The following is a 25,756-nucleotide window of genomic DNA, read 5'->3' as shown; positions in this document are numbered from 1 at the left end:
TGTTGAAGACATAAATACCTACAGGCGAGTGAGTAAGCTTGAATGGGCTTGAAAAGAGATATAAAGATATACTAAAATTGTAATTATTTATTAAATAGACAAAGACAACAACATGCAATATTTAATAGAACGTATTGTTATTATTAAAGACTTGCATTTGGTATCCCCCTTTGCTGAGCACATTTAAATCAGCTTAAAGCCTTCAAGGACAGATATGGAAACCATTGAAGACAGGGCAAATGAGCTATGCCAGCGAATACTATAACCTCACTAATCTAATTTGTTCAGTGTGGTTGAATCTTGAGCTGGTGTGGGAAAGTATTTCTTGAAGACCCACAGGCCACATGGTCCCACATCAAAATTCATTGTGTGCAAATTCACACATGCCTTGTGTTGTGTCATTATTGCTTTTACACTTTTGTGTTGGAAGACACTTCATTGAAACCTGAATAGGATCTTGAACAGGAGCGTTTTTCTTCAAATCATGCCCAGGTTTATGACATCTTATGAGACATTGCCTCTGATGGTGGTAAGTGAGTTCTCACCGAGTGTTCCTTATGTGAAATTGCCTGTATGGATATCATAAATTGATGCATTATTTTTTCCAAATATTAATAGTTTTTGTGTTATTGCATAACATGACTGCATGACTGTGGCCCCTGAACTGTACAATGTATTTGTTTATATCTTAGTATGTACTTGCTGAAACTTGTTCATTAATGTGTGTTGTCCTCTCTGTCATATTGCTTTTACACTTTTGTGTTGGAAGACACTTCATTGAAACTTGAATAGGATCTTGAACAGGAGCGTTTTTCTTCAAATCATGCCCAGGTTTATGACATCTTATGAGACATTGCCTCTGATGGTGGTAAGTGAGTTCTCACCGAGTGTTCCTTATGTGAAATTTGCCTGTATGGATATCATAAATTGATGCATTATTTTTTCCAAATATTAATAGTTTTTGTGTTATTGCATAACATGACTGCATGACTGTGGCCCCTGAACTGTACAATGTATTTGTTTATATCTTAGTATGTACTTGCTGAAACTTGTTCATTAACCCATTTTGAGCGGGAACCCCTTTTGGTGGTTACAGTACATACATTATGTTATAATTTAGCTATTGAAAAATCTACAAGTTTGTAGGTCTGCTATTTTTGAAAAATCGTTAAAATGTGCCTCAAATCTTTCAGAAAATTGTCATGATTTAGAAAACAACAAAAGGACTGTGTTGTCCTCTTATCTCCTGTAGGGTTCTGTGTCCTCTCATGGTGTCAACATCAACAGCAGAACAAAGAAAAGGCCCTGGAGTGTCATCCTTAACATGATCCCTCAGATGACACTCTGCAAATTCTGTAAGCTCAGATTTTAATCATTCTGATTTTGATCAAAGATAACTGGACAACGTTGTGATGGGACAATCCTTTGAGATGAGGATGAATATGCTGAATTAATATGAAGATCCCCAAAATGCAAGTAGCAATAGAGAAATGTCAATTGTGCAATACAAGAAATAGCCTATTAAGGTGAAACTACTCTGTAGTTCCGCTTTGTGTTTATGGTTGTATCTGTAGAAACGAAATGATTTTCACTTGTGGATAATAAAGGACTAATGACATATATCTACATAAGCGATAACACTTTACCTTAGGGGGCAAATTCATAAGCATAATTAATTCTTGATTAATGATGAATTAATGAGGGTATACATGAATTCTTTGTGAATTTATCATGAACTCATCATTAATTCCTGGTCCTCACCAGCATTAACTAATGGTTAAGTATGACTTAATCAAGTGTAATATATAATTAGTTAAGGACGTTATTATTAATAATAATAATAATACATTTTATTTATAAGGCGCCTTTCAGGGCACTCAAGGTCGCCGTACAGGTTAAAAACAGTTGATACAAAAACACAGTTAAAAGCAAAACAAAACTAGGGCACAGCTTGCAGCAGAGGTCAGCCATATGCCTGCCTAAACAGGTGGGTTTTGAGGAGAGATTGGAATATGGTGATAGAGTCCATGTTTCTGATGTCAGGGGGGAGGGAGTTCCAGAGGTGAGGGGCAGAGCGGCTGAAGGCTCTTGACCCCATGGTGGAGAGACGGGCTGGGAGGACTTTCAGGGTGATGGAGGAGGCATGTAATTCTACAGCTCCACTTCTTGAATAATAATAATAATTATTAATAATAGACATGGCAATACCATCTGAAAGAAACACCTCAGTGAAGTCACAGAGAGAAGCTGTCCAGACTCCAAATACAAAGACTTGGAGATTGAAATCAGCAGGATTTGGAACATGAAAACCCAAGTAACACCAGTAGTCATCGGAGCTCTTGGACTCATGATGAATGGAATAGAAAAGTACACCAATCGTATGCTAGGCAACATCAACATCTTCGCAGTCCAGAAGATCGCCCTACTAGGAACAGCCCATATACTACGGGGAGTACTGTCAATCGAGTGACATCTGCCCCATAGCGCCTTAGGTCCATATTAATAATATTAATAATAATAATAAAAGCCTGCGAGAATAGATATATTTTCAAGGCAGCCTATGCCCGTAATTTCAGAGACCGGCCCTGGGCATATAAATCAAACTCTGGAATAACAGATATATTAGACTTGCATGTCACCTTGTTGTCTTTTATGTTTTCACATTGTTGTTGGCCTATACACTGAGTGAGCTATAGTCTATACAACACAGGAATAAAATTCATTTAGTTTTGGTTTTTGACCTTTGTGTATAAGAGAATGATAATAAACTCTACTGGGACTTATTTTTACGTTCTGTGTCTTTCAGTTCCTCTGGTTATAGTTGGGTTTGTAGTTTTCACAGTCGGTGGAATCACTGGAGACCCTTTGTTTGACTGCCTCCAAGATGAAGACTACAGTGAACTATTGGACATAGTGCAGCATGGACTGCCCCCCACAACGACACCTCAGCACATAGCCATTGTTGGAGCGGGTGTTGCTGGATTGACTGCTGCAAAGTTTTTGGAAGAAGCGGGCCATAAGGTATGGTGTCTTTTTGTTGTAGAAATGTCGTAAAATGCCAAAACATTATTATAATTATTTTTGTAAAGGTTGATTGCCAATTTGCCACACATTAAATGTTGCAGCTACAACATTTTCATATTTAAATGTAAGCTCCAGGGGCCGATATCCCTCACTAGCCAGCCAATCTGCATGGCTAGTGATTAAGGTAAAGACTTACACCACTCTCATTGGCAGGTGATAGATCATGGTTGGTCAGGCATTAATTCCCCGCACAGTTCATTCAGTTCTCAACTGAATGAACTTCACAATGCTGGGTTGCAAAAGTACAACAATAGTTTTGATAGATCCTTTGTGGCTCAGGGAAGCAACTGACTGCACCAAACTAATAAACTAAACTAAAAACAAACAAAAAGAGAAGTGGCAGGAATAGGGACAGAAGAGAGAAGAGGAACCAGCTACCATAGACTGTAAGAGGTAGACTGAACATGTACCATACATCCACCACTAGGTGGGGGACTGTGAGGGCTTATTACTGGAGAAGGAGACTTTGAAAACATATCTAATGACAAAAAAACTCCCATATCAGCTGGGCGAAGTACAGCAATGTGCAAACACAGCAGCAAGATTTGTGAGCTGCTGTGATAGGAGAAGGTTATCAAATGGAACACAACCACCCTAAAGACTAATCATTGTGTGTAATCCTGCACAATCTGCATCGAGTGACCATGGTACATAGAAATTGATTTATTGAAGATTCTGACTTTCAAATGTACATACATTTTGTTTTGATTGTATTGTTGTATTGTGCTTTGGCAATGTAAACGTATACGTTTTCTGATGCCAATAAAGCCCTTTGAATTGCATTGAATAGAGGGTATGTGCATGCATAAAGTGAATGGCAAATCGAGTGGCAAAGTGAGGCCACAGGAACCTCCTTAGGTTATCTTTACACACTAGGGGTTCCATTTTCGTCACCGCTAAACCCCTTATCCCTAAACTTCTTTGCCTTTTTTTTTACTATTTTGCTAAACATTTTTGAATAGTTAAAATGGCCAGTCTACAAGCTCACAACATGTCAATGTAGATTGACTATTCAAAAATGTTTTTCAAAATAGTAAAAAAAAGGCAAATAAGTTTAGGGATAAGGGGTTTAGCGGTGACGAAAATGGAGCCCTAGGTCTAGGACTACTGTAGGTGATATGCAGCTTATACACCTAGAGGCGCAGAAGGTACCCCATCCCGGGGTAGGCCTACGATGCAGCCTAATTCTGTTAAATGTTAATTGTCAAGCTGCACAACCCACAAAAGCATACAATTTGGCTTTACAGAACATTAAATGATTCTTATTATCTGCTATCTCTACAAGGTGACCATAATCGAAGCCAGCGGGCGTATTGGAGGCCGTGTGGAAACCTTCAGGAATCAAAGAGAAGGCTGGTATGCAGAGGTCGGTGCAATGAGGATCCCGAGCTTTCACAAGTAAGTTCTCTATATGGGACCATCTGTGCATGTGTAACAGGGGGGATTTTACACAAGGGACAGACACACGCCACAAATTATACAAAGACTAAACTAGTGCCCAACATGACAAGCCACAGATGACTAGCAAGTGACACTTCTGCACTAAACTACAAATGTCTTCCTCTTCCTAAAGAAAGAGCAGAGCATACCGGTACCTTGATCTGTTCCTTTCCAACTAACTTGCATTGGAGCAGAAGAGGCCGCGTCTCCTTGGTCTCCATAATTACAACAATGAGGTCAAAAGCAATAAAACAAGTTGCTATTTATCATATTCTCATGGCACAGAATCCTGCTCTCATTTGCCATGGACAAACTTCACCTTCAGCTGAACAACTTCGTACAAGATGACATCAACACATACTACCTGGTAAACGGGCTGCTGAAGAAAACGCATGCTGTGGAGAGCGATCCGGACATTCTCAACTACAACTTGACTGGAGAGGAGAAGGGAAAGTCAGCCGCACAGCTCTTCAGCCAAGCTCTTTGGAAGGTTTGTACACATTCAGCCTTCATAAACCACATGAACACATTCACTGAAAGTAGCAGATCTACCACCCACAACGCCTTGCAATGCCATTTCGCTGTGACAATCTAAATTGACTATTTCCTGCAAAGATATTTAGTGTTGAGCGAAAACAGGAGAGGGCCTGGCCCTATAGACCCATGGGGGACACTCAACCAAGTATAATACTGTAGGTTTTAAGTGGTTAAAATATACACTTAGTATTTCATAGATGGAAAGTACTCTCATTACTGAATTTGAGTAGCTTTGTCATGTACATAACGGACATGCTTTTTTGAGTGGTGGAGTTGCATCATCTCTGGGATGGTGGATCGAGACCCCCAAAAGAAAGACTTTGTGTGATTACATCGACATGGGCGAGCCGTGGAGTTTTTTAAAATAAAATACAAAATGTTGATTTTGTTTATACTGTACGAGGCCGAAATGAACATTTTGGGTGAGCAGTTCTTCCTTATGTTGGTGTGTGTGTGTGTGTGTGTGTGTGTGTGTGTGTGTGTGTGTGGTGTGTGTGTGTGTGTGTGCATGCATGTGTGCACGCAAAGTTTAACAAGAACCAGATGCTGCATTCATAATATTTTTATAGCAACATATATAAAATGACACAGATGCTGGCCCGGATTGAAAGGTATTGTAATGCAGTCAGTAAGAAAGAGTCGGAGCATAGTGGTGGACCTGAAGTACTGGAAGATAGTAGGAGGGAAAATTTGAGAAGGTTGGAGGAATGGAAGTGCAGGGTGTTGGGGTACTGTAAATTGCTTGAAATTAGTGAAGTGAGTGAAAATGTGCCAAGACCGACTAAAGTGACATGGAGCGCAAAGGTCACATTGGCCAGAATGGGGATGTTGGTGGTTGAGGGTATAGATGTGGGATTGTTTGCAACCTCCTAAGGAATGATGGATAAAGGGAGGGATGAAAGAATGCATACCGTAGATTAATTGAGGCAAGAGAGGAATGAATGAAGGGATGGATGAATGTCAGTAGTTTTTCCTATGTCCAGCTTTTGGTGTGTGTAACCTTTGGTGTGTGATTGGTTGTCTACACCTATTGAAATGTATTTAGTGACATGTCAGCCTGTTCTGAATCATGCCTGAGGAAGGTCCAAAGACCGAAACGTTGCACTTTGACATTAAATAAAAAGCTCTTGAACCAGCAAGTGGCAGTGTGCGGGTCCCCCTCCTCCTACACAAGTGGCAGTGTGCAGGTCCCCCTCCTTCTCCTACGTTTGCTGCTTTGTTGCCTACGCACCTGCTAAGTCGGGTGTGCAGAAGTCTTCGTGTGTGTAACCCAAACATTAAATGCCATTGACAATGAATGGACAATTTTGAGTGTTTGTGTAAACAAAACACAAACATTGTGTAACACAAACATTGATGACGAAGGTGAGGACGCAAATTGTACGATGATAAGAGCACACCTCACTTCACACGGGTGTGATTATTTTAAACACAAGTAATCTTAGTTCTCCTTGAGATATAAATAAAAGATCAATACTTGAGTAGGATATTCCTAGGACCCTTTCCATCTGACTACACAAGCAGACATGTCACATAAATAAATATTGTGCTCTTTTGGCAGGTAAAGGAGGATTTGACAGGAAGTGGCTGTAATGCTATGCTAAAGAAATATGACTCCTATTCTGTGAAGGTAAGACTTGTTTTTTACATCCAGGAGGACAGGACCCAAAGTCATAACTTGGCTTTGGGTGAAAAGGTATTTTATATACTCTTAAAGGGAAAGTATTAATTGAGTGCCCGAGTCCCGTGGTGGGAGTTCTGCTCTGGTTTTGGTGAAATATTAAGTAGTTCCGGTCATTTTGTGGGGGGCACTGGGGCCACGCAGTAAGAGTAACTTTCGTTCATTTTTGGCCCCTCTATCACACGGAACTATGCTTTTTGTGTCCATATTACTACGCCAAAAAAATAGTTCCATGTGATAGAGGGGTCAAAGTTGAACGAAGGTTGCGCTAATATAACAATACAAATGACGTTAGTTTTGTGAATTAATTTACTGCGTGGCCCCAGTGCCCCCCACAAAATGACTGGAACTACTTAATATAGGCCTATCTCACAGAATTTCCCCGCCCCCTTTCGGGGATAGTGGTGATAGCGTGACGTCACTCCATAGACACTACATGTTAACAGAGGTTATTTAAGAAGACTACAACTTTTGTTTTCTCAAGGTAAGGTTTGTTCTATCTGTTCGAGCTGATTTACCATCTTGTTTGCTTCATAATAATATTGGTCTGTCACATTTTTACATTAGGAAATGTACTTAGATTCTCCAGAGAAAAAAACGTGTAAATGCTAATGTTAAATGACACCACTATCTACCGGAAGGGGGCGTGGAAAGGGGGCTGTGAGATAGGCCTATTGACCAAAACCAGAGCAGAACTCCCACCACGGGACTCGGGCAATCAATTAATACAGTTGCAACCACTATATTAATGGAAAGTATTTCATACAGCTTAAATTCAAAAAATCTGAACTATCCCTTTAACTAATTGTTTTTCGTCTTGAAGGAGTATCTGGTTAAGGAAGGAAACCTAAGTCGTGGCGCCCTGAGGATGATTGGAGACATCCTGAATGAAAACAGTTTCTTCTACACATCACTGACTGAGACACTGTATATACAGTCAGACATCAGCGACAATGTTGAGTAAGGAAAGATGTTTCTTTCATTATCCTCTCTCTCTCTCTCTCTCTCTCATCATGGCATGCACACGCACACATCACATACACAATTACATACACGGGGCGACTGTGGCTCAAGAGGTAGAGCAGGTCGTCCAATGATCCATGGGTCGGCTCCTCCTGGCTACATGTCGAAGTGTCCTTGGGCAAGACACTGAACCCCAAATTGCTCCCGATGTGCTGGTTGGTACCTTTACCTTGCATGGCTTCCGCCGCAATCGGTGTATGAATGTGTGTGTGAATGGGTGAATGTAATGCACAATCTATGTAAAGCGCCTTGGATAAAGGCGCTATATAAATGCACCATTTACAATAAGAACAATATTATCCACAAATAATGACGGTGTTCTTTTTTTCTTTTCTTTTTCCAGGTACTTTGAGGTGACAGGTGGTTTTGACCACCTACCAAAGGCTATATACCAGCTACTAAATGCCACCATCATCCTCAACTCCAAAGTCAAGCGCATTGATCAGTCAGGTGGCAGCAATGTCACTATATCATACCAGGACTGGCGTAAATCAGCCAACATGGTTAATGTGACCGTCGACCATGTCCTGGTGACGGCCACCGCCAAGGCCAGCCTCTTCATCGAGTTCTACCCCCCCCTCTCCTCCCACAAGATGGAAGCCCTGCGCTCTGTGCACTATGTCAGCTCCACCAAGGTGGTGCTCAGCTTCAAAGAGCGCTTCTGGGAAAAGGATGGCATCAAGGGTGGTAAGAGCATCACTGACTTGCCTTCTCGCTTCATCTACTATCCCAGCCACAGCTTCCCGGGGACGTCTGGGGGCGCCCTTTTGGCGTCATACACTTGTTCCGACGACTCCACTCTGTTCGAGGGGGTGAGCGAGCAGGATCTGATGGCACACGTCCTGGAGGACTTGGTGAAGATCCACGGAGAGGACATAAGACCTCTGTGCACAGGAGGGTTTGTGAAGAAATGGGGCTCAGATCCTTACAGCCTGGGGGCCTTTGCCCTCTACACTCCCTACCAGCACGTGGACTATGCCACGGAACTGTTCAACAGTGAGGGAAAGGTCCACTTTGCAGGAGAACACACTGCCTCACCTCATGGTTGGATTGAAACCTCCATGAAAACAGCACTCAGGGCAGCGAAAAACATTAACAATCTAAAGGTTTAGTTTCTGTATAGTAAATTTGCTGATTTAAAATGGTAAAAGTGTATATCTATCTATGGACCGCCTGACCAACATGGGTTCTATGATATACTTGAGGGGTGCTTAGCTGAGGAGGAATGTGTAGAGAAAATCCTGATTGGCGACTACAATACAGACATGCAACGTAAGGAAGCACCTGTGTTTAAGTCATTCAGTAAGTTCTGTGATCTACATAGTGTCAGTCAGCTAATTACCCAACCCACTAGAGTGTGTGATTCTACTCAAACTGTCATTGATCTCATTCTGTCCTCGGACAAATCCAGAATCTCCAAGAAAGGGGTTATTGTATGTGGGCTTAGTGATCATTTTATGATATTCTGTACCCGCAAAATACAAAAACTTAAGACCGGCTGCCACAAAACAGTCATATCAAGGGACCTCAAAACCTACTCTAGTGAGGTCTTTAACCAAGTATTGGAGAGTCTGGATTGGTCCGATGAGCTTAAAAGCACACTTGTCGAAGAAGCTTGGCTTGGCTTCAAAACCAAATTTACATCAGTACTGAACAACATGGCTCCTTTGAGAACCACCAGGGGCAAAACCCGCTCGGAACCATGGATGAATTCGGACATACTGGCTGCAATGAAAGCCAGAGACAAAAAATGCTCTGAAGTTCTAAAATGCAAGTCAAAGCTAGCCAAGCGCTTCGACAGTGTTCGCCAAGCTCGTTTGAACAACCTAAATACACAACGAATCAAACTACGAAACAGTGTAACTGCCATGACCAAATCAGCTAAAAGTAACTTCATTAATGATAAAGCTCAGGAAAACAAAAACAATCCTCATGAGCTCTGGAAGCTACTAAACAATCAACTAAGCTATGGTCAGAAACTAAAAACCAGATTTTCGAACATAAACATCAAATCTGACAACACTCTCATCACTGACAACCTTGATGTGGCCAACTACTTGAATATCTTCTTTACAAACATAGCAACAACTCTGGTTAACAAACTGCCCTCCCACTCTGGGCTCTTTGGTGTAGAGCACATTACAACCTTCTACAAAAACCTAGGTGTTTGTAAAGACGATTTTAAACTAGTTATGGTAACAACTGATGAGATAATTAAGAAACTGAGTGCCCTCCAACCCCACAAGGCCACAGGCCATGACAACATTCCCTCCAAATTTCTCAGAGACTCAGCCATCTCTATAGCTCCAATCATCACCCACATAGTAAACCTCTCCATCAAACAGGGACAGGTCCCCCAAGATTTCAAACTGGCCAAAGTAACCCCCTTGCACAAGAAAGGGAGTAAATTAGACCCCGGCAACTACCGCCCTATTTCTATTCTTAGTTCCATCTCGAAAGTGATGGAAAAAATAGTCTATGAACAGGTTGAAAAGTATCTTGCCACTAATAAATTATTGTACGAGTTCCAATCTGGCTTCAGAACATCCCACTCCACTGACACATGCCTTCTCTATTTAAGCGACCACATCAAACAAGAGGTGGACGCTGGCAAATACTGCGGCATGGTCATGCTGGACCTCCAAAAGGCTTTTGACACCGTGAACCACTCCATACTGGTTAACAAGCTAAAAGCAATTGGTTTCGATAGCACATCAGTGAGCTGGATGCAATCCTACCTGGAGGGGAGAGAACAGATGGTGGAAGTGAACGGAACACTGTCCCCCCCCCTCCCAGTGAGCTGTGGCGTTCCACAAGGAAGCATACTAGGGCCTCTACTGTTCCTAATATATGTAAACGACATGACTTCAGCCTGTGACTGCAACTTGTTCCTGTTCGCAGATGACTCAGCACTGCTGGTCTCGGACAGGGACAAACTGCAGGTTGAAAATGCCCTCAGCTCTGAACTCGGTAGAATCTGCACCTGGCTCGCTGATAACAAACTATCTTTACACCTGGGAAAAACTGAATCCATTCTCTTTGGCTCTATTAGTAATCTCAGCAAGGCAAATGGCTTCTTGGTTAGAGTGGGTGACAATGTTATCACACGTAAAGATGAAATTACCTACCTAGGTTCCATCCTGGAGGCTAATCTTTCCGGTGATAAAATGGCCACCAACGTAATCAAAAAAGTCAACCATAGAACAAGATTCCTCTACAGGATCTCCTCACTGGTCAACAAAAACACCTTGAAGACCTTAACAGGAGCCCTTGTACAGGGTTTCTTTGACTATGCATGCACCTCCTGGTACCACAGCACCTCAAAGGCCCTTAAAACCAGGCTCCAGACTTCCCAAAACAAACTGGTCAGGCTCCTACTTGATCTAGCCCCCCGAACCCACCTCACCCCTGCCCACTTCGACAGGCTGGAATGGCTTAGGGTCGACGACAGAGTACAGCAACTTGCAATGGGTCTGGTCCACAAGATTCGATACACCACCAAGATACCCATGTACCTGTCTAGATACTTCCTTAATGTTAACAAAGTCCACACCCACAACACCAGAGGGAGTGCAACGAACCATGTACAACCCAGATTCGGCACAAACAAGGGACTAAATTCTTTTCGCTCCTATGCCACCAAAATGTGGAACGCCCTACCAACTGTCATTAAGACATGCGAATCCCTTGACTCCTTCAAAACCGCTCTCAAAGGGCACCTACGGATGGCTGCAATTCGAAACTGGCCCCCGTAAAATCTGAATCCCCCCCCGCCCCCCCCCTTTTTTTCCCCTCACTGTACATATTTCTTTTCCCTTTTGACCTCCTTTTTGATGAATTCCTGTTCTGTCTATAGAAGTGTCTATTTGTACGTCTCTAAATGTTTTGATGATTTGAACATGTTGAACCCTGTTGGAAACAAGTGTAATGCTTAATTGGGTCATCCACTCACAGTTAACAGCCTTTGTATTGAGTTTGTGCTTGAAATGTACTGTAATTCTGCAAACTGTTAATAAATTCTTCAATCAATCAATCAATCTGGCCATATTTTATAAATGTATTCTGATTTTATTTTAACGGAATATTCTTCACTAAAAACATTATTATATGGTGAATATTTCCAAGTCAACTGCATGTCATTATAGCCTACTAGAATTAAGCATTTTTTTTAATACTGTTAATAAACTATAACTTTGGGTAAACTGACGGATGTACAGTATGTCTTGTAAATGAACAAAATTATAAAAAATATATATAACAAACAATAGATATACTGCAAAGGGGAAGACAATGTTATTGCAACTTTTAGACATTTATAAAACTGATTTGCTTAAGGTTTTGGACAGTGCCAATAATTTTAGATGTTCTGTCAGAATACTTGTTTACAGAAATAACAGCACAGTAGGACATTATAGTAGCTACAGTCGTGAGTACATTGCATCACAAGCTTTTCCTTTGATGAATCCATGTGACTTGAGGGGGGATATTTGGATATTTCAGATCGTGTATGATTTAATCATTCATGTCGGTTATCTGATGATTTACTCAAGATACAGTAGAAGACCTGGGTGGGTCTCATACTCAGAGAATCCGTGCCCAGATACCTGTCAAAGTGAGTGATGCCCATGGGCATACAGTAACACCACCAGTAGTCCAGTAATAATGTAATTTGACCTCAATCTAATTGCAAAAAACCCAAACTCAGCTGATTTTGCATCTTCAATATATCCTGAATAACAGAAAAAAAGTTGCCTGGAATTGTCTGAGGGGAAAGTGTTGAAAATGGCCTGTACAGTATGGCCACCATTGACATCCTATTATAAGGCAATATTTTCTACATTTCCTTATGCTTTAAGTAGCATGTCACATCAAACTAGGGGTAGGTGTGCTGACATCACATTTGAGCAAGTTGCTATGGCAAAATCTAGCCCAATTAGTGTTTTTGTGCAAAACTAATGCTTGGAATGGCTTCAGCATCATGAAAACCCCCTAGTTTGATATGTCACATGCTACTTAAAGCACAAGGACATTTAGAAAATATTGCCTTATAATAGGATGTCAATGGTGGCCATACTGTACAGGCCATTTTCAACACTTTCCCCTCAGACAATTCCAGGCAACTTTTTTTCTGTTATTCAGGATATATTGAAGATGCAAAATCAGCTGAGTTTGTTTTTTTTGCAATTAGATTGAGGTTGACCCTGTATTTTCCATAGATTTCCTGTACTACAGGAGATCATCTGACCTCGTTCCACCAAAATTCTACTATGCTGTCACCAGCATGTACAATGATCTTCCAAAAGACAAAGATCTCGACTCCCTAAACAAACTCAAAACTAACCCAAAATAATTCCTGGCCTTAAAATACAAGTGCACATAGTCTAACTCCTTGAATCATCCGATTCCCGCCCCTCCTTTCTCTGTAAATATACCTTACGATGAGCTTTAGTTTAATGTTTTGCAGTGTATGCTGCATTGTATTGTATGTAGGCTATTATTACTGATGAATTGAGTAGTACAATGGACCACAATGGAAAAAGGCCCTTTTAGCATAAGCTTTGACTGTACTACATGTACTGTTGATCTTCTTTTTTTTTTTTTTTGTCAATCACATGTTAATCAAATAATTAAATCAATCTATCGGTATTGTAAAAAGTTATCCTGATATTTTTGGCCAATATTTTAAATAAAGCAGAAAACGCATATTGTGACGATTGAAGGCTGCCTCAGCAGCATCAGAAAATCTGTAGAAAAAAATCCAAAAAAGTTGGAAAAATGTTTGTTACATCTTTACTACATTTAAGTTGTTACTGTGTAACAGATGTAAGGTAAAACCTACTGGAAACCTGTATCGCAATATCTGCAATAATGAATCGATTTGACCATGCAATTAATGTTAGGCCTATCAGATATTAGCCAAAATTGTAATATTGTGCATCCGTAGGTAAATTAGCATTTAAAACAAAAAGACTTATACTAGATGGGTGAGACTAGACTAGTGAGAGCTATGACTATTTGTTTTTTTGTGGCCTACTGTCTGAGGGACAGACAGTAGGCTGACAGGAAATGGGGCGAGAGATGGTGGGGGTGATGCGTGATTTCTTTCTACGTCCGTGATTAGACATGGTAACGCCCCGCCTGCCTCTGAGGTGGTGGAAAGCCTGGGTGAGGCGAGGTTACATGCTGGATAGTCTGCCGCGAGGTTTTCTTTTCGCAGATAAGTAAGCATGGGATGGGACGGAGGCTACGAGGTTACTCCGTGGTGGGAAATAAATAAAGAATACAAGTACAATATAATACAAGAGAATGACAGCTTGGCACTCGCAACAGTAACTTTTATTTTTTGTAGAAGAGGCAAACTAATATTGTTTATGCCGCTGGCCTGTTTATTTGCATACATGTGTAAACATTATTGTACTGTAAAAAGGTCTCTTTTCCCTTGATCGTTATCTTTTTAGTATTAGTACGATTAGACAGCCAAATCAAATCAGTTGTTCAATCAATTATTAAATCAAAGCAAACGGTACAAACAATATTGGTTTGCCTCTTCTACAAAAATTTAAGTTACAAGTTACTGTCGCGTGTTGCCATTCTCTTGTACTTGTATTATTTCCCACCACGGAGTACCCTTGCATCTCGGAGGACAGGCAAGACGGGCAGTGTCGGTAGGCCAATCAGAGGCAGGCGGGGCTTTACCATGTCTAAGCACGGACGTAGAAATAAATCACGCGGGGGTGACATGCAGTAAAGGCCGTCGGGATCGGGAGTCAAACCCGCAGCACATTGCCATACCTGGACTACCGGCCAAGGTGCCTGGAACGCTGAGCCACGGCCCAGGCCGTGAGAGCTATGACATCATTGTGCAGGTACGGACAGTACCAAAAATGATCTACCGTAGTTTCCTAGTTTCACATTGTGTAAACTGCATGATACAAAACATTTTATTCATGTCAGCACGATAAAGATCTTTGATCACATCTGAAGAACGTCACATTTATCACGAGGTATGCAATACAGACTCTGTATAATACATTACATGCTATGCCTATGGCAGATGGTTTCAATCAAAGTAGCTTATTTCACAGTCCCATCAACATTGATTGTCCATGATTAATGGGCACTTTTCTGGACCATTTGTGTGAAGCGGTTGGTGATGGCCAAGGTGGTATCGATGAAGCGATCCACACAATTCACCAGACATGTCTCTGTTCGAGTGTCCAGTTTGGCGCCCGGACTGTCCACGCACTTGTCCCAGCAGACGTCTGTGAAGGTATGTACCTGAAAGGAATATTAAAAGTTACATACAACTGACTAGGAAGTATTTTATGAGATACTGGTAATAGGACGAAGATGATAAGGTCATTTAATTATCTGAAAATTCAGTCAGGACCGATTTGTTTTTGTAGCATCTCAAAACAACACTAGATGTGCAATGTCCAGCTCATGTACAGTGTTACCTTGTGCAGTTTTGCACAACAAATGGCAAAATAATATACAGTAGCCTATACAGCGCAAATCGTGAATGTCCAATGAGCCTGGGGGAAAGAAAGGACATGGAACTAGTTGGAAAATTATAGCAAATAGAATAATAATTAAATTACAGACTGTTCAGTTAAAAATCAGTTAATTGCTGGAAATGGGTAGAATTTAAATCTACTAGCCTAGCTCTGGTCATAGCTCTAATGTGTTTCATTTACGCATTATAGAGCTATGGACCAGAGCTAGTACTAGCCTAGCCCCTCTTGGAACCCTCGTAAAAGGTTTCTGACATTTGGATGTTGTCAGAAACCTTTTACGAGGGTTCCCAGAGGGGCTAGTACTAGCCCTGGTCCAGTGCTTACAGCGAGTCTCTCTCTAGGCACGTATGCAATCTCATGTTCACTAATCATCTCCTTCTCATCATGCTCAGTTTATAATGTATTTCAGAGGTCGGAGTCATTTTATCCAAGCATGCGACGCCTACAAACCTGGGCCTGAAACTCTGCTTTCTGCTGCTCAATGGCGATCATGCGCTGAAGTTCTGACGCCTCTGCCTTTTCTGAGGCGTTTAGACCATAATCGTCCATTGTGGTGTTCGTGATTGATGAAGGAATTAAGCTTAATAATAGCACAAGCAGCAAATTTGACCTTCTGTAACAGCTATGCAGAACAGCTTGGTGGTGGAAATCAGCGTGCGGCATGCGCAGAGACTGCAGGAAGTGACGTAAATGACCCACAATGCACAGCATTGTTATGTATTTTTATTTTATTTTTTATACTTGTAAATCCATGCTTTCTTTCTTCCTTTCTTTGTGCACTTGTGTTTTCACTGTATTGTATATTTATTATTGTTATTGTTATTATTATTATTTATTATTATTATTATAATTATTATCATTGTTGTTGTTATTATCATTATTACTATTATTATTATTATATTTAAAGTTCACTACATTATTTGTAACACGTGCGATAACCTGTTTCTTACTCTACCTTTATATTTATTATGATTATTTCAAGCTATTTTCGCATGTATTTTCGTCGCGCGACGCCATCGTACGACGCAACGGAGCGAGCGGGTCTAAAGAAGTGCATCCGGTTCACAGCAGTGACCTTGGTTGGTTTATCATCATGGCGGCTGTCGTCAGGTTAACTTCTGTCTGTCACAGAGGAGTTAAACGTAAGTGCCCTTTCTGTCGCTCGTTTTTAATGTCGTTCATTCTGTTCATGAGCGGGTTATCTTTTTCTTTCATGGACGGCGACCCGACAGGCCTGACGTTAATTAAAATACGACGTGTTTTGTGTATCTGCCTTGCCCCGCAGCAGATGCAACGACAATGCGAATGCGGCGACTTTCAAAGTACACCGCCGCAGCGTTACCTTTCTTTGACCGTAAACATGTTGTCTGTGTGTCCCGTTGAATAGACGTGACGTATAAACGGGAACGTTTAGCTGTGAGTGACCGACCGCCGACCCGCTCAGATCTGTCGATCTTAGTGCATGATTGTTGTGACTTCGTCAGTCCGTGTCCTCCGGTAACCCCTAGCCCAGCCCACCGTCCAGGCCACCCTGTAGTCAAGTGTACAGCACACTAGTGGGTTTTCCATATCAACAAGGTGGTCTATTATTTATTCGGCATTTGAGCCACGGACCACCATTGAGATTTACAGTATAGTCATACTGAGTATGATCTCGATCGTGATTATCAGTAGCCTATGACATACTCCTCATAATCATGACCGAAATGCATACCGAGTATAAATAAACACAAAAGCCTATGTTACCAAATTCTGAACATGGCAATGTACTGAATGCAGTCAGCATATCTTTTGGATATTTGCTCACTCGCCACTTGCACACTTGTCTTCCCTGGAGGGGATCTCTTATTTTGTGATATTCTTTTTATTTTCCAACAAAGTATTTTTCCCTTGCCTGATTTGGGGTATAAGGTCAGGGGTTTGTTGTTGATTTAAATGTGGGCTCGCAATGCCCTTTGACATTGTGACAGTAATTAATGGCAAAACAATTTGTGCAGAGTTTAATCAAGTTTTGCTATCCTGAGTTTAATCAAGTTTTACCATTCTTATGGATTGTTTTTGTCAAATAAGTCATATTTATGACTATGCTAAGGAGGGATGTTCAAAATAGTCTAATTTCTCCATATACCTTGTTTTTTGTTTTGTTTGGCTTACTTGTGTGTGTGAAATTTGAGATTGATTTATGAATATTTAGATGCAACACACTTTACTTTATGTAAGGGATAATGTATGGCTGTGTGGTCATTGTTTATAGATACATCACAGACAGACTGATTAACCACCGACACATAGCGGAGGTGGCTAATCAGCCGGACCCCCCCCCCCCCAAAATATACAGTATGTATTTGGCTGCCGACCCCTGTCTAAAAATATGTTGTTCCAGGGACCCTCCCAGAAGCAAATATTTTAGTTAATGTTCTCTGAAGGAATAAATATTCAAAGATTTGTGCCACATTTTCACGATTTTTCAAAAATAGCAGAAATGCTATTTTTCAACAGCTAAAGCATAACATAATGCTTAAAACACCAAAAGGGGTTCCCGCCCAAAATTGGTTAAGAGACCCTGGCAACCACATGAATCTTGACATGAACCACATGAACCTTGACATGAACCACATGTCTAAGCCTTAGCTTAGCCACTAAATATCATTTTACACAGAAGTAAGTCGAACCTATAGTGGACAAAATATGGTATTTTGAACAACTGGGGAGATTTGACTAATTTTTTTAACTTTCATTATGTTAAGTTGTAAACTCATGCACATACACCTGTGGTGTCAAATATGAATGTGGATAATATAGATTTTTTCCAACAAGATGTTCCTGGGAAGGTTGTAGTGAAGCAGATTAAGATTATTTTGTGCCTTAGTCACTCCATATCCTGTGGTAACCCCACCCTATGTTAGCAGAGACAAAATACACTATGCAGTTAACATTTGTTGCTTAGTGCTTACACAAACCCCAAATCTGAACATGACCGTCTGTATAATTTTAACACTTTAAGTGAGACAAAAATCATTAAAGTAACGTTAATAGACTTTTAGTCATGTGGAACTGAAAAGAAACCATTCCAATTAATATTGCGTGTTGGGCTAAAGGGCTTTGAACTTGTTGGAAGTCTGTGAAGACAAATGTTGAGTGCCTCCCTCTTTCAGTGTTCTTTCTAGTTTTCTCAAAGTGAGTTTTACCCAAGTCACTTGTAATAATCTCATTAACCAAAAATAAGATTTTGTTTCTGAAAAACACAATGAGGTCATCTTCTAAATCACTACTTCTGTGGGTATATGAATCTCTGATATTGAACAAACGGTGATGGATTATCTGGAACGACTCCGTTTTACAATGTGACACTCATGTGCTGTGTATTGTCTGCTGTCCAGCTCTGTTTTATCGAAGCAGCCTCCTGACAAGACCACTGGCGGTAACGCATCAAGACCATGAGAGACCCTATCTCCTCACAGCAAGGATCCATGCGTCACAGGCACTCTATGGTCAGTTAATTTATTATCTTTTTGTTTTGTTAAATGTGAACATAACGTATGTTACTCCCTGTCACATAAACATAGATATCTGATCATCTTATTATAATCCCACAGTGTCTTGTCTCCATTTTTAAATCTTTCATAAATAATACATTTTATTTGTAACACTTTATATCTGAGACTGACACTAATCTCAAAGTGCTTCATTGCATAAAAGTCGGAAACGAAGCACGCAGAAAAAGTCATCGGGATTCAAATCTGTGACACGCTGTCCGGAGTCTCCGGACCGCTACACCAGCTGTCCCCATGCAACCTTCTTTATGTGGGCAAAACAATCCTGAATTGAGGACCAATTTAGAATGAAGAAAGTAAATCTTAAATCAGCATCCAGATAATCTTCTATAAGAGTAGAGTGCATTGATTCTTAAAGACCCAGTGAAATGAAAAATACGGTTTTCACACTCTTAGATCACATCTGTGGTCATCATATGGGCATATCTAACAATGGATGCCAAAAAAATGGGAACATTTTCACTCTCTCTGATTGTTTCAGAAACGTCAGAGTCAGCGTTTCCAGCTGAAACTTCAAAAATAAAATGCCATCATGCAGGAAAAACTTGACCATGCCTATTGCAATTTATCTTTTAATTTCAAACAAACAAATGTTTATTTCTCTATCGATGCAATGTGGCTGTTCATGTTTTACTACAGCGGGCTCTGGCTCCAAAGCTGCGTCTCTGCACTGGACAGGAGAGAGAGTGGTGAGCGTCATGTTGTTGGCTATGATGCCGGCGGCCTATTTTTACCCTACTCCTGCTATTGACTACGGCTTGGCTGCTGCCCTCACTCTTCATGGACACTGGTAAGGCAGGCAAACAAATGAAACCTGGTCTTTGTTCAGTAAAAGAACAGCCAACTACAGTATGGGTATACATATCTTACCCTTAACTCAGTTAGTTAAGCCTTTCGGAGCTTTCTAATCTACCATTGAAATATTCAGAAACCTTACTTTTTTTTCTGACAAACTCCTGTTTCACACTGCACCTCTGATAATATGCTTCATTGTAATGCAAAAATCACACCCGTGTGAACTGAGTGGTGTAAGGTTTTATATAGCATGATCAGCTGTGGTCTGACGTAATGAAATCACACCCGGGTGAACTGAGTGACCACTTTCCTAGATCTAGGCTATTGAGTTCAGCATTCAGCATCTCTGTTTCTCTGGTGGTTAGTTGAAAAAAAAATATGTTAAGTAAAAAAAATTCAGCTGGAGTTTTTGTCCGATGTGAGGTATTATATAAGGTAAGGTATTATATAGCCTGATCAGCTCTGATCTGACGTAATGAAATCACACCCGGATGTGATTTCACAACTGGCTTTTTTTGTGCAGAAAAAATGAGCATGGTTGCTACGGTCATCCAGTTCACCCGGGTGTGATTTAATTACGTCAGAAATTATTTTGAACATAGCAACCATGCTCATTTTTTCTGCACAAAAAAGCCAGTTGTAGGAGTGGTTTACACCACTCAAAAACCATGAACTACTATGCAAATACTCCAATACTGAGTCCACTGAACTCCCTGTGGTGGTGTGGAACGTGTGTCAATTTTTGTTTTCTTTTCTTGGTGAAACCCAGGCATGTCTCCACCCACCCGTCCTTCCAACAGTGAATCTTTGGTCTTGTAATCCAATCCCCAAAGCCTTGCCACCCCCAGTGCACCAAATGTTTCTGTCTATGACCTAGATGGCACTTCATGGCGGAAACGTAGCCATTTAGTTATAGCCATCAGCACCTCTTAAGCCTTCATTTGAGGCCAACTGTGTTTGCTGACTCAGAAGAAAGTGGCTTTGACTTGGTGTCATAGCAATGCACTCCCCCATCACTCGGGACACAGACTGGGCACCGTGGCAGAATTAGGCCTCAGATCCAAGTCATGGGTGGTGATAATTCCTTTTAAACGGTGACCTCTGTGCCACTTGGATATCCTCACGGGTCAGGACTGTGATCTCTTAAACAAAAGCCAGCTGGATTAATAGTCAAGTGTCACTTTTCATTAATGCAAGTCAATGCATGAGAATCTACAAAGGCATACTGATGAATCAAATAATAATAATAATATACAATAGCTGGTTGGGTTAGCTCACCTGTTATTCCTCATAGGCTAATATAGCTTGTCATCATTCCCCTTGTTTATTGGTAAGTGCCACTTAATGGAAGAAAGCAACTTTCTTTCGTCACTTAAAAAATATATAATTTTTTTAACAATTTACTTATAAAAAAATCACACCTGTGTGAACTGAGTGGTGTAAGGTCTTATATAGCCTGATCAGCTGTGGTCTGACGTAATGTCTGACGTAATGAAATCACACCCGGGTGAACTGGGTGACCGTAGCAACCATGCTCATTTTTTGAGCACAGACAGACAGACACGTAAACTAACAAAGCCAGTCGTAGGAGTGGTTTACACCACTCAAAAAAGATGGAAAAAAGAGAAACGCGCTCATAAAAACAAACCACACAAAAAGAAAAAAAGTCGACATTTGCGGATTAAAACTTCCATACTACATATAGTCCATAATAGTCCTAGTCCTTGGTTCCTTATTCCCCCATAGGCTTAATCTTTATGTTCGGCCTTGAATATTGTTCATTTCAACCATTCATTGTCTCCACCAGGCCGAAGGCATGGGGAGAGAGTATGTTTTGCACTCCGTCCGTGTGTCCGTCCGTCCTTCCGTCCTTCCGTCCGTCTGTGAACAGCTAATCTCCGGCACCGTTAACCCGGTCGATGCCAAACTTTGCACACACACTCCCTGGATGCCAACGATGAACCTCTGCCCCACATTTTCCAGAACGGCCTGTTATAGCGCCACCATGAGGCAGCTTTTCACATTTTCTACCTAAAACTACACCGATCTGCGTGAAACGTTGCATGCACACTCCCTAGAGGCCAAGGACAAACCTTTTACCTGCCTTTTCCGCATCTGCCTTTTATAGCGCCACCAGGAGGCCGACTTTTGTAAAACACATTTTTTGATATTACTCCTCCAGATTCTGTCCAAAAATCTCACAAATCGTTACACAGTATCTCTATGGTCATGTGCTCAAGTCGGATCTGTCTGATATTTCATATTCCATCCTAATTGCCTATAATTGGCTTTCACAGTTTGCAAGATTGCCCCGTTTTGAACAATAGCCTCAAATCATGAACGCAGCATGCAATTTACGTGAAATCTTTCACACATTTTCTTACTAGGCTGAGGAATATATCCCACCCTTTTCACATTGGCCTGTTATAGCGCCACCAACAGGTTGATTTTTGTAAAACACTTTTTTGGAACAAAATGCCTCAAATCGGTACACATGATCTCTGTAGTCATGTGATCAAGACGAGTCTGTTGGATTTCTCAGATTGTACACTGATTGGCTAAGATTGCCTTCCAAAGTTTTCAGGAGTGGCCCGTTTTGTACAAAATGCTGCACATGTCCTGCTCATCCAGAATTCTATCCTCAGAGATGCTATGAGTGATCTGGCTCTGCATTTCCTCAACAAAATGAAGGAAAAAATTCTCCTAAACATTTTGCCAAACATCACACACACTCCTATCCTCCTGGTGGAGACCTGTGCCCGGAAGGGCACTTTTTCTAGTTTATCATCCATTTGTTCTTCCTGCAGTCTCAGGAAGAAAGCAACTTTAAATGAGCCACTGATTGATTTTGTGTCTTAGTTTTCCTTTCTTAGTACAGATAAAACAATAAATAATAATAATAACTTTGTGTTCCTTCCTCAGGGGTATTGGTCAGGTGGTGACGGATTATGTTCACGGAGAGGCAAAGGAGAAGAGAGCCAACATCGCTCTGTTCCTTTTCTCCTCCATCACATTCGCCGGCCTCTGCTACTTCAATTATAACGATGTGGGCATTTGCAAAGCGATCGCCCTGCTATGGAGCAAATGAGTGGCCACACACTAGAGGACTGGGCACTGGGACGGCCATCCTAGTCAACTTCGTTCAAGGGATGTTATGTAAATTCTTATAAATATATTACTTTTGACAAAATATTTCAGTGATTTCACAGCCTAGGTGTTTAATTGTACTTAATGTTGGATCGATTCAGGCTTCTTTTTATTCTTAAGGAGAGGTGGTGTTGAGGGGGATAGGCAGCCGGGGCTCTGGTCCTGTCAGTCCACAATGTGGATTGCCTTTAAAATGTGTTATCCTTTAAACACAAACTAGTTTCTGCTTGTTCATGGGCTCTGAACCATTATGTATTATATTTAATTTATTTTTTCCCTGATATCCCACTATTGATTTTGGTGCAGTAGAGAGGTATCAAACGTCCTGGAAAGCAGCTTTGTAATGTACCATAGAAATATTCGCCAACATTTGTGAAGAAAGATGGCCAATAAATTCTAGGAAGTGCTTTTCAACTGGTTTCATATTGGGACCCAGACAGCTTTGATGGTGACCATTAAATTGGTAACCAAGAAATGACACAATTTGTACCATGTCCTTGACCCTGCAAGTGTTTATAACACTGGTGTAATTATTTTTTTATTTTTCATCCTTTGTGGATATTGGATAATTTGTAAAAAATTTACATTTTGTTTCCTTCACGATGTACACATGATAATGTCTTGGCCTGTATCCTGTGAGCGTAATGTTTCAAAATATACAAAAATAGCTCAAAATATTTTTGGCCAAAATACCTAAATCTATTTGTGACCATGTCTTCCCATTGCCATGGTCCAATATATATATATGTTGCATGTATTTCTGTATATTTTTGAAACATGGCATAATATGTTGAAATGGCAGTGAGCTGAATAGTGTTTCCTATTTGAAAAGATACTAAACACTGGGGCTTTGACAAGTCAAACTCAGCCTGACTGTCACAGGGGCACATGTTGGTGTTGCATTCTAAAACATCCCACATCTACAGTACAGAGTACTAACACAGTAATGTAATGGTGAACACTCTTTCCATGTGCATGGAGTCTTTATTAAGATTTTGAATCTTGTATGTCTCAATCAGTGTCCTGTTGGGGCTCCGCCCTGCTGCTCAGGTGGGCGTGTCTGTAAATGTTAAAGAGTGTAGGCTACATCTGAAATACATGGGTAATTCAAACCATCTGCCAATGGTAGCTTGGTGGCCTCATCCAGCTCAATGTAAGGAAATTAAATATAAATGGCTTCTCTTTTGATCCATCCTTAATTCTGTGGTTCCTCCATGAATGGCAAAATGCATTTTGAGCAAGAAAGTACTGCCGAAGCAGACAACCCGCAACACTCCAGGTTAGAATAAAGTTCTTACGGTGCAAGGCTCGAATATACAAGTTGAAATGAAGAAAATGCCAGCACTCATTGTATGTCCTTTTGATATGAATTTATTTACCTGACGTTGATAACAAACGTGTTTCGGCCTGTGTGGCCTTCGTCAGTGTTATCCGTTCGCTGACGAAGGCCACACAGGCCGAAACGAGTTTGTTATCAACGTCGGAGGTAAATAAATTCATATCAAAAGGACATACAATGAGTGCTGGCATTTTCTTCATTTCAAAATGCATTTTGACACAATTGATTTGAAACTTGTGTCAACTTCAAGTGTTAAACCTGATATAGTTTGTCAAATATACTCTCCTTATAGTCTGGTCTACTTAATTCAAATAGCTTCATGCATGATCCTCAAACCAGGTGACCAACAAGCCCTAGTACTGTAGATTTTCTATGCCACTGTAGGTCTACTTGCCTTTATCTGGTGTCTTAATCGTAGCTGTCTAATTAATTATCTGGGACACTAGGTGAATGCTTTTAGCTTTCTTATTGGGATGAGAAAAATGGCAGTACCAGATGGTTGGTTAAAACTGGTTCAGGGATTTGCTCATTGTCATTGGCAGCTTAATAAAAGGTGTTGGCGTCTACCTGTATCACTGCATGCATGCACTTAAAATGGCAAAGCTTTATTTTTGTACTGCAGAGTGGAGTGTTGGCCTGGACTAATCTGTGGTTTGGTCTGTGTCCACACACTGCTTGTTAAGGAAAGATTTACTTTAATGTTAGCATGGTATGTTTTTTTTTCCTTTTACAACACATCTGTTTTACTTATGTTTTTACAGATTATTACGCACAATGATTACTATCAAGGAAGGTACATTTCATGCCTCAACCAGAATAAAGTGGGACTTATTGGATAATGTGTTTATTGTGACCTATCACATTGCTTGATTGCACAAATATGGCTGTTACCAGGAATAAAGATTGATTGAAAAAAAAAAAAAAAAGTTAGGTGCTCAGGTAATCTAGATTCCTGGAGTTGTATGGGTTTTAAATCTATCCTGAATATCGGAATGCTTTAAATAGAGAAGTCATGTTGAATACAGTATGTTATTCCTAGGACAAGGAAATGCTAGGGTTGTCATTCAGGACGACATAAACAGGAAGACTTCACTGTGCACGTGCACGCACAATTTAGTCCAACTACTACCATCATGTTAATATGAATGCCTAAATTAATTTGATGAGTCAGCCGTACATTCTGCCATGTGTTTTTAGATTTTCATTTTATTAAGGATCCCCATCTTCCTGGGGTACTAACAACAGTTTAATAACTGACTTGAACAGCACAAGTGTATAATCTAGCTACCATGAGGCAGGAAAGAACATTTACCTTACTGTAATATAGTACCTATCTTATTTGAATACATAATTGCTGGATATAGCAGTGTATATAATGGATATGAAGTATTATGAAATCATATCACATCCGCTGTCCTGGAAGCACCAAACTTCATTCAACCTATACATTTACTACTCTAGAAAATATGAATGATCATAAAGTACTGGAATGCACATGGAGTAAAAGGAGACAACATTCTTCCAAAAAGGAATGTTCACATCATGAATAAAAATACAATTCCCTCGATACATTATATGATGTAACAAGGGGGGGGGGGGGGGGGGGTGCCCAGTGATTGGTGTGCCCCCTGACAATCAT

General features: G+C 40.7%; 3 protein-coding genes across 3 annotated transcripts; 2 read left to right on the top strand and 1 right to left on the bottom strand.

Annotated features, from left to right (window-relative positions):
- Positions 1-823: 823 nt before the first annotated feature.
- il4i1 (interleukin 4 induced 1) lies at positions 824-8,877 on the top strand (the record flags this gene model as incomplete). The annotated part of the gene is made up of 8 exons (XM_079514984.1): positions 824-868; positions 1,253-1,355; positions 2,807-3,021; positions 4,370-4,482; positions 4,810-5,014; positions 6,623-6,691; positions 7,566-7,702; positions 8,109-8,877. The coding sequence occupies 8 exons, from the start codon at positions 824-826 to the stop codon at positions 8,875-8,877; spliced, it is 1,656 nt and encodes a 551-aa protein (XP_079371110.1).
- Positions 8,878-14,692: 5,815 nt separating this feature from the next.
- Positions 14,693-15,866, bottom strand: timm8b (translocase of inner mitochondrial membrane 8 homolog B (yeast)). The gene is made up of 2 exons (XM_079514609.1): positions 15,733-15,866; positions 14,693-15,043 (listed from the first exon to the last, which is right to left on the bottom strand). Exons 1-2 carry the CDS (start codon positions 15,829-15,831, stop codon positions 14,876-14,878), a joined length of 267 nt encoding a protein of 88 aa, XP_079370735.1. The 5' UTR covers positions 15,832-15,866; the 3' UTR covers positions 14,693-14,875.
- Positions 15,867-16,275: 409 nt separating this feature from the next.
- On the top strand, positions 16,276-24,956 carry sdhdb (succinate dehydrogenase complex, subunit D, integral membrane protein b). Its single transcript, XM_079514608.1, has 4 exons — positions 16,276-16,424; positions 18,663-18,773; positions 19,476-19,626; positions 22,554-24,956. The coding sequence occupies exons 1-4, from the start codon at positions 16,376-16,378 to the stop codon at positions 22,717-22,719; spliced, it is 477 nt and encodes a 158-aa protein (XP_079370734.1). The 5' UTR covers positions 16,276-16,375; the 3' UTR covers positions 22,720-24,956.
- The last annotated feature ends 800 nt before the right edge of the window (positions 24,957-25,756 follow it).

The sequence above is a fragment of the Electrona antarctica genome (genome assembly GCF_951216825.1).
Source record: "Electrona antarctica genome assembly, chromosome: 11".
NCBI classification, from domain to species: Eukaryota; Metazoa; Chordata; class Actinopteri; order Myctophiformes; family Myctophidae; genus Electrona; species Electrona antarctica.
This window is presented reverse-complemented; position numbering and strand designations above follow the sequence as displayed.